Source organism: Ixodes scapularis, unplaced genomic scaffold (genome assembly GCF_016920785.2).
Source record: "Ixodes scapularis isolate PalLabHiFi unplaced genomic scaffold, ASM1692078v2 PGA_scaffold4__175_contigs__length_147842914, whole genome shotgun sequence".
Taxonomy (NCBI): domain Eukaryota; kingdom Metazoa; phylum Arthropoda; class Arachnida; order Ixodida; family Ixodidae; genus Ixodes; species Ixodes scapularis.
The window spans coordinates 87,881,399-87,894,845 of NW_024609879.1; the positions used below are offsets into that span (position 1 = coordinate 87,881,399).

General features: G+C 47.1%; 1 protein-coding gene across 2 annotated transcripts in view; it reads left to right on the plus strand.

Annotated features, from left to right (window-relative positions):
* Window positions 1-13,447, plus strand: part of LOC115323779 (mitochondrial uncoupling protein 2) — a 41,136-nt gene extending 27,689 nt beyond the window's left edge. For both annotated transcript variants that reach the window (XM_029984169.4, XM_029984165.3), the window contains exons 2-7: window positions 2,274-2,473; window positions 3,379-3,523; window positions 6,883-7,084; window positions 10,440-10,655; window positions 11,360-11,642; window positions 12,328-13,447. In XM_029984169.4, the coding sequence (XP_029840029.3) occupies window positions 3,404-3,523; window positions 6,883-7,084; window positions 10,440-10,655; window positions 11,360-11,642; window positions 12,328-12,511 (1,005 nt within the window). In that variant the 5' untranslated portion in view covers window positions 2,274-2,473; window positions 3,379-3,403 and the 3' untranslated portion in view covers window positions 12,512-13,447. The remainder of the gene's footprint in view (window positions 1-2,273; window positions 2,474-3,378; window positions 3,524-6,882; window positions 7,085-10,439; window positions 10,656-11,359; window positions 11,643-12,327) is intronic.

Sequence of the window (13,447 nt, forward strand, 5' to 3'; positions counted from 1 at the left end):
CGTTCAATGACAGTCGTGGGACGTCTTGACGTCAGAAGCGCGTCACACCGCTCTGAAACGTACACGAATTATCCGCCTATTAAGACCTGCGACCGGACCCCAATGACCCCACCTTTACCGCGTACGTTACCTGGAGTTTCGAAAAGGAAGCTCGGGCGGCGCTTGTGTGCAGACAATTCTATAGGCTGCCTACATGTGTGTGTCTGTCTCTGGGTGAAGACATCCATTGTTTCCCTGAATGTGCCAGCACGTGGCGCTCTGGCGCACTCGGTGCGAGACTTGTGCGGTAAAATGGCGTCTGTGCATTAGCTAAAGCTACGCGCTCGAGCTGAGTGACACCGGATTGCGCGCACTTCAAAAGGCATAAAAAAACGATTGGGCGGAAAAATGGCTGAGATATTACCACTCAAGCAAAAGCGAGCGTGTGTATGAAGGCACTCTAGACAATTCTTTTTTGATGAGTGCAAAGCTCGAAAACGTCTCATTACTTCTGTTGTATTTGTTGTTGTTGTTAATTCTCGTCCTAACACTCAGTTCAATCGTGAACGAGGCTTTCTACTGGGTGTTTCAAGGAGCGGCCGGGCTGTATAAATTGACCGCGAAATTCTGTTTCTTAATCTATCGCCTCACGACTTTGTGCAGTGTTGCCCACAGATGGATTTTTTTTTTTTTTTTGTAAAATTTTCAATGAGCCAGTTTATCTGAGGAAAAAGTAAAAAAAAAAAAAAGGCCTAGCTTCTATGGAAACGCAGCGAAGCCACAGATCTTCAAACAATACAGCACCGTTTCGCTTGGGAGACAAGAGATGGCGCAAGCGGTCGTGACGACAACTGCCACCAACGAACTGCCACCAACGAACGAGCATACGGCGCCGAGATCCGGCGTCTTTAGCAGACGATCTTTTCGACTCAAAAGCGGAGCGCGTTCTGCTGGCGGCGACAGTCGCAGAAACAAAAACAGGCACGGTAACAACAAGGAACTGCAGTTCCTTGTCTGCTAAAGACGCCGGCTCTCGGCGCCGTATTCTCGTTCGTTGGCGGCAGTTGGCGTCGCGAACGCTTGCGCCATCTCTTGTCTCCCGTGCGAAACGGCGCCGTATTGTTTGAAGACCTGTGGCTTCGCTGCATTTCCATAGGAGCTAAGCCTTTTTTTTGTTTTCTTTACTTTTTCCTTGCGAAAATTTGCTCTTTGCAAATTAAAAAAAAAAAAAACACAATAAAACTGCACCATCTGTGGGCAACGCTGCACAAAGAAGTAGCGCGATAGCTTAAGAAACCAAAGTTTGTGGTCTATTTAAAGAGCCTGGCCGCCCCTTGAAACACCCCGTAGAAGCATGACTGTATAAAAAGAAAACATTGCCAAAGCTAGTGCACGAGCGGAGTGACACGTGAAGTCGAACATCAAGCATTCGTGAGCCCCATGCTCGGCAAGCTCTCTTTCGCTCAGTCTTCTTTTCAGCAAGCCGGCCCTGGGGGGCTATGTTGCACGTTTTGGGCTCCCAGGAGGCTAGGGAGAAGGAAGTGACGTCAACAACGCTCATTGGATGTTGATTGGTGGAGTCGCTGATGACGCGTTGCGTGGGGCTGCTAAGATACCTTCATTCACAGCTACGTCACTTCCTTCTCCCTAGTCTCCTGGGAGTCCAAAACGTGCAACATAGCCCCCCTGGTATCGCCATTAGGAAGGCACGATAGGTTCCCCCTCTGTTCTGAAAACACTTGGGGATCAAATTTGTGCCCCGCGCACTGGCCCCTTTGTCGGTAACGGAGGTGTTCGCGTATGGTATCTAGGAGGTGCGGGCCTGGACCATAATTCGATGGAAATACGTTGTTTTCGGTCGCAGCAATGATTGCTACCCGAACGTACCCTTTTTCAAGACCCCATCAAGCAATATTGGTAGTCGCCATTTGTTTGCGATATCCCACACTGCCTGGTGATAGTTAGGGGAAGAATATTGGTCTTAGAAGGGCTGGAAGAATCGTATGTTTGTCTTTCTAGACTTAGGCTAGGTGGCGCAAGCTACCGCCCGTTACAAAGGGTATAAGCCATTAATATCCATTCATTCTCAGGCACGAAGTGTGAGATTAAATCAGAGTCCGTGCCGAACGCTGAGGATGGAGCCCCTGTGTCCAGCACATTGCTTAGAGTACGTGCTAAAACAATGGCTGACTCGAATAAGTGGCGCAGTAGCTACTAGACGTGGCGCGCATTTTTGTAAAGCATCTACTCAAGATTTTTCTAATTCTTCATTTTTGTTACGTTTCCAATTGCAGGTCAGAGGGAGTAGTATGGTAGTAGGGACACCTTTCACGGAAGAAGACATCGTTCCAACTGACCCTAGGCCAGCGTGGACCGCGGTCTGGCAGGACGCCTGGGCCGTTTCCATAGCAACGCCGCTGCCGGTCCTACGCAAGAACTCCTAACCAGAGGAGCAGGCCGGCATTCCTTGCCGAGGATCTTCATTTGTACCGAGGTAGAGCATGCCGCTTATTATCAGTACTGTTTTAGGCTGCTGTGCACACAATAACCTATCTGTGTCTGTCGTTCTCTTTGATTAGAGTTTTCACGCAATGATTAGTGCCAATTGGCTGTTAATCGCACGCCACAGTATATCAGTTTTCGTCATGTCTGATGGCTTGCGTTGTCTCTGAATTTCTCGATCGTACGTTACATTTAGCACCAATGGTAAGATACTTAGAAAAGCTTCGTGGGGCCGTATTATAAATCTCAATTGATCTGTAATGCGTGTGGTATTTAATGTCCGACCTAGATGCATTATGGCAAAACAAAAAAGAAAATAAATGCGATTTTCTATTAAAATTATTGTTATAATAAAATTGGCTTTCTGTACTTAAAAAGTTTTCCGTCAACAGCGTGCTTATAAAATACCCCTTTGTATTCGATTTCATAGGCAAATATCCCCATAGACTTTTGTAGGCCTATTTTTACATTACTGTAAACAATAATAATCCGCTTTTTCGCCCCGCTGGTCTTTATTGTGCAGCTCTTGCGCGAGTACACTTTGGCGCACCTCCGCGCCTCACGTTTTCCTAAAGTTTTGTAATTCAGTGGTTTTTGATGACGCTGAGCACATTTGTAATTAGTAACACATGTGTATTTTTGCGAAGCAAAGAGTTAATTGAGGCCGCTTTGCTATTTATTCCACATGATGTGACGATTGTCACCTATGTTATGTTCGCTGGAAGTATAATTTACGTACATAGACCACATTGGTGTTCCTTTCAATTTTATATATATATATATATATATATATATATATATATATATATGTATAATCTACACAGCATAAAAAAACAACCTGTACATCCTCCTAACATTCTCCCCTTTAATCACGTTTCCGTGTAGTTGGAACCAAAGGGCGAGGATAAGTCCAGCTTCTACCATGACGGGAAGCCAGCAGACACAGCTAGGCCTTGCGGGCAAACTGGTCGGTGCCGGCTCGGCGGCCTGCATCGCTGACGCCATCACGTTTCCCTTGGACGTCGCCAAAGTGCGATTACAGGTACGGCGATCACTTTCCTACAAATATGGCACATTTTCTAAGCCATTACGGGGAATACTAATTCCAGCATTTTGCTGTGGTTTCTTCTGCCTGTCATTTGCCGTGGTTCAGTGGTTAGCGTTCAAAAAAGGCTTCTTTTCTTTTAGTACAGTGTATTAGGGCAGGTTTTTTTATATCCTATCTTTACATGGCTGCGTTCCTATGCGGTTAACTTGTTTTCTTTGCGCGTAAGTGACACCTGTCAGAGTAGTGAGTTTTAGTATTACGTATACGAGGAAACGCAAGCGCTGTCCGTCGGCGTTTGCGTTGCGTGATCCACACTGCGCGTGCGCGGGAGCCCAAAGATCGCCTTGATTTAGCGCATGGCGACAACACGCATGCGAAGCGTGGAGCACGCAACGTTTACGCGAACGTACTGTGCTTCCGTTTGCCCTTATACGCAATACAAAACCTCTCTAATGCCACCAAACACGTGTAGGAAATGGGACGTAATACAAAACATAGGTCATAAGCTTAAGACTGGAATAACTTGGACGGTGGACAAAATAAACACTTATTTGAGTTACACACTTGCCTGCTTATAGCGCTTGTCCTGTATACTTCTTCTCCTTGTCTTTTTGCGCTATTTTATATGTCTAGCTTATTTGTCCCCCGAAAGCAAATGTTGATTAAGTTTATCTTATTCCTCTCGTGTCCTAGCTGTGGAAGGACAAGTTCACCCTTAGAGTAGAAGTGCTAATATGGGGTTTTTAACGTGATTCATACCTGGGTGCTCAAATGAAGTTAAGCCCTCAAAGCAAGCATTTGCTCCGTGGACCGCGAAATTTTAAGCCAAGAGGGTCGATTAACGAAATTCTTTGCACATCATTTCTCCTTTTCTACAGATAAATTTAGCCTTCGTGAACTCGCGCGGCAATAACGCGTCTTGCATTCAGCAATGATAGCGTATACCTATGTGATTGTCGTCGTTACACGTCTGCTTTTAGCCATTTCAGTCCTTTGTTTTCCTTCTTTCCTTGTGTGCTTCGAAAACTGCTTGTACATTGAGGAAGCTGAAACGGAAAAATAAGTTTGGTGGTAATAAATTCTAAGAGGAAGGAAAACGTTCGAGGTGATCTTGCTTGACCCGCTGCTGCGTCTGTCAAACTTCATTCTGTTTTCCTATTAAAACATTACGCCAAAATCGCTGCTGTTGCTAGGCTGATTTTCGACGAAATGCGTCAGCATTTAGCGCATGGGTGCCAACTCAGCGAAGGATGAGAGTTCCAACCTCGCAACGGGTACCGGTGTGTTCAGAGAGCCAGTCTATTCTCCAGCGGATCGGTGGTTCTTTCCTCGATTCCCGCCTACGATCTGTATGCTGCTGTCTTCGGATAGCCAGTCCTTCCTCCTGGCTGTCGGCGGTTTCACGCAAACGGCGTCGTCGTTGCGCCTTGGTTTTACGTCGTCGCGTATGCGTTGTGCCACCGCCACGGCCGCTCGATCCCCTAGCTCCTCCCTCGCTCCCGCGGCGTGTCGTTAGAAGCGTGCCAGAGCGTAACAAGCTAACGAAAAGAGCGGAAGAGCACGGCTGGAACCGTGCCACGGCCTCACGAAAACCATCCTGTCCAAACCACGACCGTCCAAGCGAAATACGGTTGCATGCAAACAGGGAAATAAATGGTAACGCGATTAAAATGCACACAATTACCCAGCTCGTCCCCTAAAATGTTGTCCAATTGTAACGGGCTATACCCATATTAATGGGGTACACATTAACGAGACATCAATATGTAGCAATGTCTGAGCATTTTGTGCAGCGTGTTTTCTCAGTCCCTTGTTGGCATGAGGTAGAACTTAGTGAACAGACTATGACCTTCTGCTAAATTACCCGATCACCAAGGGGCGCGCTGCGAGTCTGGTTACAGCGCTGAACGGGCCCATGTTTGCAGCAGTGACCACTCTAAAGCAAAAGTCTAAAACAAGCGGCACTTTGCACGCGCGCTTCTCGACGCCCTGTTTTGGTGATTTACTTCGAGTATATTTCACAGAATGCGAGCGTGTGCAGTTTCCAGCAGTCTTCCTCATGGTGGGGTAATTCATCGACGCGTTTATTGCTTCTTACCTTCAAACAAGCTGTAACGGCCATAATCGGAATAAATCATTCCGGAAAATCCCAAAAGACGTTTTGTCGCCCCGCGGCGCGGGAAATTGTGGGGCCGTTGCGATGTAGGTTCGAACAGGCTCGTATAGACGCTTTGCAGCAGCTGTGCATGGACGCCGCCGTAACTGACGTTCAGTTTTTGTTTCCTCTTATTTCGTTTATTTCACTTCATCATTACCATAGCAGGCCAGTTTATTGCCATATCGGACTCAACTGTGTCCTTTTCTAAAGCATCGGCCTTTGTAGAGGACCGTCAACTACCGTTTTAGTTGCTCGGCATCTCGGTAAGACAAGAGAAGGTCATCAATGGCGGCTGTAATTTGGCGCGTGTGTAAAGCGTCTATACGCTCCATACGTCTTGGCAAGTGGCTCGTGTCTTTCTCTCTCACCAGTGCGAAGTCAGAACACAAAGAAAACAGAGCGAATACATCACAAAGGCGATGTGTACCCTGACTTGTTATCGCTCGACTTCCTTTGCGTTCCAAAATCGCAAAATGCTAAGCGAACACGAGCCGCTCCTTCTATTTATAACTGTACTCAGTCACGCGCGGTACAATCAGATGGCCGCAGCGCGCCGAAAAGATAATGCGAGGCGCTGTGTATTTCCTAAAGGGTGAATCACGTACAAGATAAAGTATCCGGTGCGATAAAAGATATTATTATCCGCAAAACATCTCGTCGCAAATAGCAGGCTTTATATGACATGGCTAATCCCCAAACGCGCTGTTTGTCAAATGTATGTATGTATGCATGCATGAATGCATGTATTTATTTATTTATTTAGCGATACTGTGTATTTTGTCAGAAAACCATAAGAGTGGTACTATATGGGACGAGGGTCTGATATATAAAGTAGTAGTAATATTATTAATGGTGATTCTATTCAAGGAAATTTATACACAGGTCCACAAAACTTAAGAGTGCTTGTTTGTGGGGCTAGGCAAGCCCGTGAAACACCATTACATATTCAAACATCACTCTTCTAACACTAAGCAATTGTTTTCTACTGCAGTTATTAAAACAAAACTTATCCAACAAAAGCACTTGACTGTCGAATACAGGGTGAAAATGCGTAGTTCAAAACAAAGCAATTAAAATCTAAAAGAGAAGTCAGAAGATTCAGACAACATCATCATATTTTTTTTTTTTTTTTAGAGCAATTTTTGCGAGTTTTGAGGAGCTTTTTTCGAAGGTCTCCGCTTTCCGTTTTTCTCAGCTCCAGGGTGAAGGAGCCCAGAGTGGCGCCGTGAAACAATACCGCGGAGTTCTGGGCACCGTGGTCACGATCGCCAAGCAAGAGGGGCCCTCCAGGCTCTACGGTGGCTTGGGGCCCGGTCTGCAGCGACAGGCCTGCTTCGCCACGGTGCGCATCGGATTCTACGACAGCGTCAAGGATGCCTACAGCAAGGCCATCCTCGGTAAGCCTCTCTTCTGGGACATGTCGTCTGCCATGAATCCCAGGCTGTGCAGTGTGGCTATAATAACCGAGAAAGTGATAACGGCAGCGACGCTGATCGGCAGGGTGTGCTTTTTTTAACTCCCGGTGTTGAGCACGCGCTTTGTGCCTCCCAGCCGTTTTGAATTTATCAGCGACTATCGGCGAACGTGCGCTACGAAAAGTGTCGCTGTGATTGGCCTTCCACGACTGGCCGAACGCTCACTAGGACGTCAAGGATAAAATCATTTCTGCTCTCGTCTACGAAAATAAGAGCAACGTCAAACTCTGGACCCTGACGGTGTTGATTTCGGGAACGGGTGACTTGGCTTCCATCGCGCTTCTTACGCACCATCGAACTTGTCGCTCGGTGCTAATAACCTCGTCTCTGGCGTCAGGGACACGAGCCATAAGAGGGCGCCACCGAAACATGTCGTCGCCAATAGACCATTCCATTTAGTGCTCTCTGGGCGGCACCATTTGTTCAACCGCAGCACCCTCTCCACACATCCGGGAAGTTCAGCGGGTTCGGCGGGGTAAAACGAGAGAGAGGGCACGTGCCCGACTCCGCTAGCAGACGACAAACCGGGAGGTTGCCGTTCTCCATCTTTGGGCTGTATCGGCGGGCTCTACCGAACATCGAACTCTCGCTCGTGGCTGCCGTTGTGAAGTGGTTCGCGTTCTTAGAATAGTTGCGGCTACTCCAAAATCAGCCTATAGCTCTCTGTTGTTCTATTTTGCTAAATGATCAACTAGCATATCTTTTTTTCCGTTACTTAAATAGCAGTTGAGTCAGCCGGCAGTACTACCCTCAACTAGTGCTTGTATTGCGGCAGGAGAGCACGTTTTATTAATTATTTCAGACTTCCACTCATGGTCGCTAAAGGCCTACACCAGTACGAATTTTTGTATAGTAAAAAAGGTGCAGCAACCGGATTTTCCTTTCGCCAAAGAGACCGGCCAATCTGACACAGTTTTTCCTATTTTTGTTTTTTATTTGCACGCAGGTAAAAGCGCACTTGGACCCTGTGAGTCTTTTTATCTAGCATAGTATTACACGATAACTTGCATACCAAAATCTGCGCATCTGCGCTTGAAAGCTCCAAAATGACGCGATTTTAGACAGAGTTTGCACGCCAGCCGGACGCTAGCTACAGCCCACTCGGCGGAGCGGACGAGATGCGGGGTGAGAGGGGGAGTGCATTTTTTTCTCTTTTACCCTTTCTGCTATGACCCTAAGTGCGCCGCCATCTTGAATTGACGTCACTTCCAGTATGGGCGAAAACATTGTTTTGCCTTTGCCACGCCAATAGAAGTCATTTAGGATATAAACGTAACCGTCACACTTTCTCGTTTTGCCTCCCCTTTATTTTTTTAACTATTTGCAGGTTGACACGTTGGATTATTTTTTCGTCGCCCATACCGGATACGCTTATTAGGTGGCCGGGAACGAGAGTACACAGAAAAGGTCTATTGGGGAGGAGGACAGACCGTGACGCCCCAAGCGGTTAACCTAACAACTACACGGATGGGGACAACAAATGCAATGACGCAGCGTTCGGCCGACATAACCGAACGCGGCGTCAGCGTTCGGCTGGAGTTCGTGTTGTCCGGCGAGGGGGAGGAGGTGCTGTTTTGTTTCCACTAGGGCCTACATGAACAATGCAGCATGCACGATTCCAGCTCAGCACAAAAGCCGAAGTGGGTCAAGTTCGCATTCTCTGAGGATAGATCCGGCACTTAACGTCGCTTCGTCGATTGTTAGTATTTTTTACATTAAACTGCGCCCCGCGCTCTATTGTAGAAGATGACATGGCCATGCCCATAAGGCCTGTCGGCATGTGCACAGGCCTTGTGTTGAGTAAACACTAAGCGTGGGGAAAACAAACGGGTCAGAGCGCCCCCTATAGTTCGATCTCCTGCCTGAGAGATCGCTGTCCGGGCCCAGAAGCTGAAAATTTTGAGCCACTTATCGCATTACCGGAGATCGTGCTTCTCGTGAAATTCCGACTACAGACGGGCGCTCAACAATCTGCGCATTGGCGACGTGCGCGATCGAAAGCGTCGCTGTGGTCGGCTTGCCACGATTGGCCGAATTCTTACTGTGACATCAGCAAAGGATTTCTTATCGACGGGAATAAGAGTAATGTGAGAACTTCAATTTTGACAGGGCTGGCAGTTTTGGTTTCAGAGCGCAATGATCTCAAGCTTCCACCATGCTATTTACAAACACCATCGAGCTTGTTCTTTGCAAGGTAATGACGTCACGAGAGGGAACCATAGGAGGGCGCCACCAGAACATCTCGCCGCTAATAGGTTCGATTACCCCGTTTCTTTGTCAACAGTCATACGGCTCGCACAGCGAAGGTTGCGCTAGATTTGTAGTTCTTGAGTTAGTGTAACTAACTTCACCCATCCGAGATTCAAATGGTCACGGTAATTGAGTTGTGAGAATCCTCCAAATATGCGCATCTGCACCTTTGAAGGTATTACAGTTAAACCTCCACGAAACTCGATTTTACGAATTTCCCGATTTAACGAACAAATTCGGATTCCCCACGCAACCAATGCGCGAGGTCTCACTTCCTCGATTTTACGAAGTTCCCGATTTAACGAAATAATTAGCGGGTCCCGGTGACTTCGTCAAATCGAGGTTCAACTGTAATAATATTCCAACACCATCAAGCAAAAAAGCTTAATAGTGATTGTTACTTTTAACGTTTACTTTATATAGAAGGACCGGTTTTCATTTTCCTCCCGCTGGACACAAGCTGGCTCCCCAGTATGTATAGGTATACTAACCTTCTAAAGTAGAGCCTTTGTCTTCCTTCTTTTTTTTTTGGTTATGTACTTCTGCAGAAACTGTAAATAATATTAATCATCAAAATTTTGGCCATGTCACTCGAGTGACCTTTGTGATTTTTTTAGCGCATATAATCTTTATCACCGTGTGGTTTCGGAGTTTTTAGAGCGCAGATCTTAGGCGCCCGTTTCCGGCTTGAGCCGCGTCGCCGTCGCCATCGGCGTAGGCGCGTTGCATTAGCGATTTTTTTCATGATGAAGTCACAAAGGTCACTCGTAGATGTCACGGCCTTTCGTTAATGAAAGTCACGTGAAGGTCATGACCTTCACGAGTGACGTCACGAGGGAGGAGGGGGAGAGGGAGAAGGAGGAGAGGTGCGGAGGAGGAGGAGGAGCATACCCTCCTTTTCGTACCCTCCCCTCCTCCTCCTCAAGAGCTGCGCTCTAATTCGGCATTACTGAAAATTGTAAACGTTTTTCTTTCTTTTATTATTTTATACAGCTGTCGTTACCTGTCTTCTTTTGCGAACGTCCAGGCCGCACCGAGGGCGCCAACGCAGCGGCCATGATGGGCGTCCGTATCCTGGCCGCCGTCACGACGGGAGGCCTTGCCGTCGTGTTTGCTCAGCCCACGGACGTCGTCAAGGTCCGGATGCAGGCGCAGTCCGGAACTGCCCCGAGGCGCTACAAGAACTCCTTCCAGGCCTACAAGACCATAGGCCGCGTAGAAGGGTTCCGAGGACTCTACAAGGGTGAGCTGTCCTGTCGAAAGAAAGTTCATGGGCCCCCTCCGAAATTTGAAGGGTCACAGTAAACCTTTCATAAAGCGAAAACGCACCACTACACTTGGGAAGAAGCGTCGTGGAAGTCTCGAAGTGATAACTGATGTTTTGTCAAGAAGATTATGCAGAACTTAAAGAAGGTTGAGTTTCTTTGCGGAACGTCTCCTGTCGCTCCACAGCTTCCGTGTAGCTCCTTTTGAAGTTCTTGCGATTGGCTTTGACCACCGTTGCATCTTGTTTTGACGCACTACAGCGCAAGGTGCCATGATGGAGCAAGCTGGACGCAAGGGAGACGTTGATTCAACCAGTGATTGAGTGCGAACTTTGTGGTGAATCGTCACTGATTGAGGCTAACTTGTAATCCTGGCGCAATATTTTTTTGTTTTTGTTCTTTTGCAGCTGTTATTTTATTATTATGTATCAGGTGCTAAATCTTTGAGCGAACGACAAACGAACACCTTGTTGGTGTTCAATTGTTTGTTTAGTCGTCTTGTTTGTTTCCAAGCAAATATAAACACGAATGTTCATTTTCTTTTCTGCTTAGCTGAGGGAGATCTACAGCGAACTTTTTAGACTGCCTGAAAGCAGCCTGTAGGCTCACTGTGGGTTTCCAAATGCACTATTTTTCTAGTGTTCTTGTTCATAAATTATTTTCCTCTGTTATTCTTCTGCAGGTACGCTGCCGAACATCGCTAGAAACAGCATCGTGAACGCGGCTGAGCTGGTTTGCTACGACAGCGTCAAGGAGGCCATTCTCAGTAGGAACCTCCTGCAGGACAACATCATCTGCCACTTTTTTTCCGCCTTTGGCGCCGGCTTTTGCGCCACAGTCGTTGCCTCGCCCGTGGACGTGGTCAAGACGAGATTCATGAACTCCGGAGCTGGAAAGTACACCGGGGCCACGGACTGCGCCATCAAAATGTTCCACGAAGGAGGATTCAAGGCTTTCTACAAAGGGTGAGGCTGGTCTTCGATTCAAGCAGCCCTTGTTTATGCTGGCTAGGATTCCAGAATCCCGCGCATTCTGGGATCCTAGCCAAAGACATCCCAGCTGATGCAGTTATTTCTCAACAGTGAAATCTGTGGCCCCTACTAATAATGGTTCCGCTTGTCAATTTAGGTGGTAGTCGTCAACTACTAATGCGAAGTAAATTTCAAGTGTTGGACCAAGGACCCTTTATAATATTATGTATTTAATAATGTTTATACACGTTTCCATTTATTCGCGGTCACTGCTTGATCACATACTCTGATGGATGAGCGTGTGTTGGACACGAATATGACGTCAGCGTTCGGCGAAAACTCGGATCCAATCAGGCGTCTCGTGTCCAAGCAGTGGCGACTGCCAATGTTGCGTGATAGACTTTTGAGAAGAAAAAAAAAACAACATACCGCTCTCTTTAAAAAAAAAAAAAAAAAAAAAAAAAAGCATGGCAGTTGTTGGCGTTACATTCGCTGGCACTAAGAGAGACAAAGCAAACTAAGACGCAGTTTCATGTTCCGCAGCAGCCTAGTGCAGTCTGGGAACAGCGGCATACGCGTTAGGTTACAGCTGCAAAAAGTGGGCGCTCGCGTCTGTATGCGGAAAAAAGTGCAGCCCCGATTTCGCAATAGGTGAATAACTTCTTTACTTTGTTTCAAGGTTCACGCCGTCGTTCGTGCGCCTCGGGTCCTGGAACATCTGCATGTTCGTCACCTACGAGCAACTGAAACGACTGTTCCACTACCTGGGCAACCAGGACATCATTGCCGGCACCGAGCCGCACACGCTACATTTGTCTAGGTATTCTGTCCTTGCTGAACCAAGCACCGCAATACTGCTGTAATTCTTTCGGTCTTTCAAAAGATTCTTTGTTGTTTTGTTTTAACACGTGGACCTATTTTGGAACACTCAGTATTCAATGTTAGACCTTGGGAAACGACTCTGTTTGCCGCGCCATGTTCACGACAATCACTGCACTGTCCGCTACATCTTTGTGCATTCGATCGCGTTTGTTTTGTATTCATTTACTGCGGTCACTCACAGCCCAGAAAACACAGAAGTGCGGCGAGCCGTGAGCGTCTTATTACACCCTCCGCACAGAGTGAAACCGTGGCATCAGCCGGTTAGAAGGACGAAGAACGAATGACGGAGAAAAATGCATCAACGTAATAAATTACGCCTTGCGTTTCTTATGCTGTCGATAACTCTAGTGTGCACAGGGTCACACCCACAACTTGCAAGCGTCGATGGTCTCTAGCCTTTTCAGCGACTTACCCGAGACTTTGCATCTTGTTACGCGTGCCTCACGGGGTGGTGTACACGTCCAAGTGATGAACGCAGCCTGTGTTTTATGTCACTGCGAGCCTTTCCTCTTGTTTTATGTATTGTCACATCGTACGATCTCATGGGCATTTATCGAACGCGTCTCATCCAGAGCATCTATTTTGTTCTAAGGTTACACACGGGTCCGATGATGTGTATACGATTTCTCAAACGCTAGGAATACCGGATGAAAATGATCGTGATGGATTGTTATGCACTGGTGATCATCTCTTAGTAATGCATTGTCCTCCTACTAAACGTATCACATTGTTCGAGGGACGTGGACCTGCCTATATATGGATACCGCGATATATACTAAGCGTCTTTCAACCCGTACGAAGGCACTGCATAATAAGCCTCGTATAATGTCATGTCGACTGGGCGATCATCAGGGTATCTGTTGTCTCGAAATAACCTTGGACCAACACGACCAATAAAGCCCTTGTGCGAATAACGA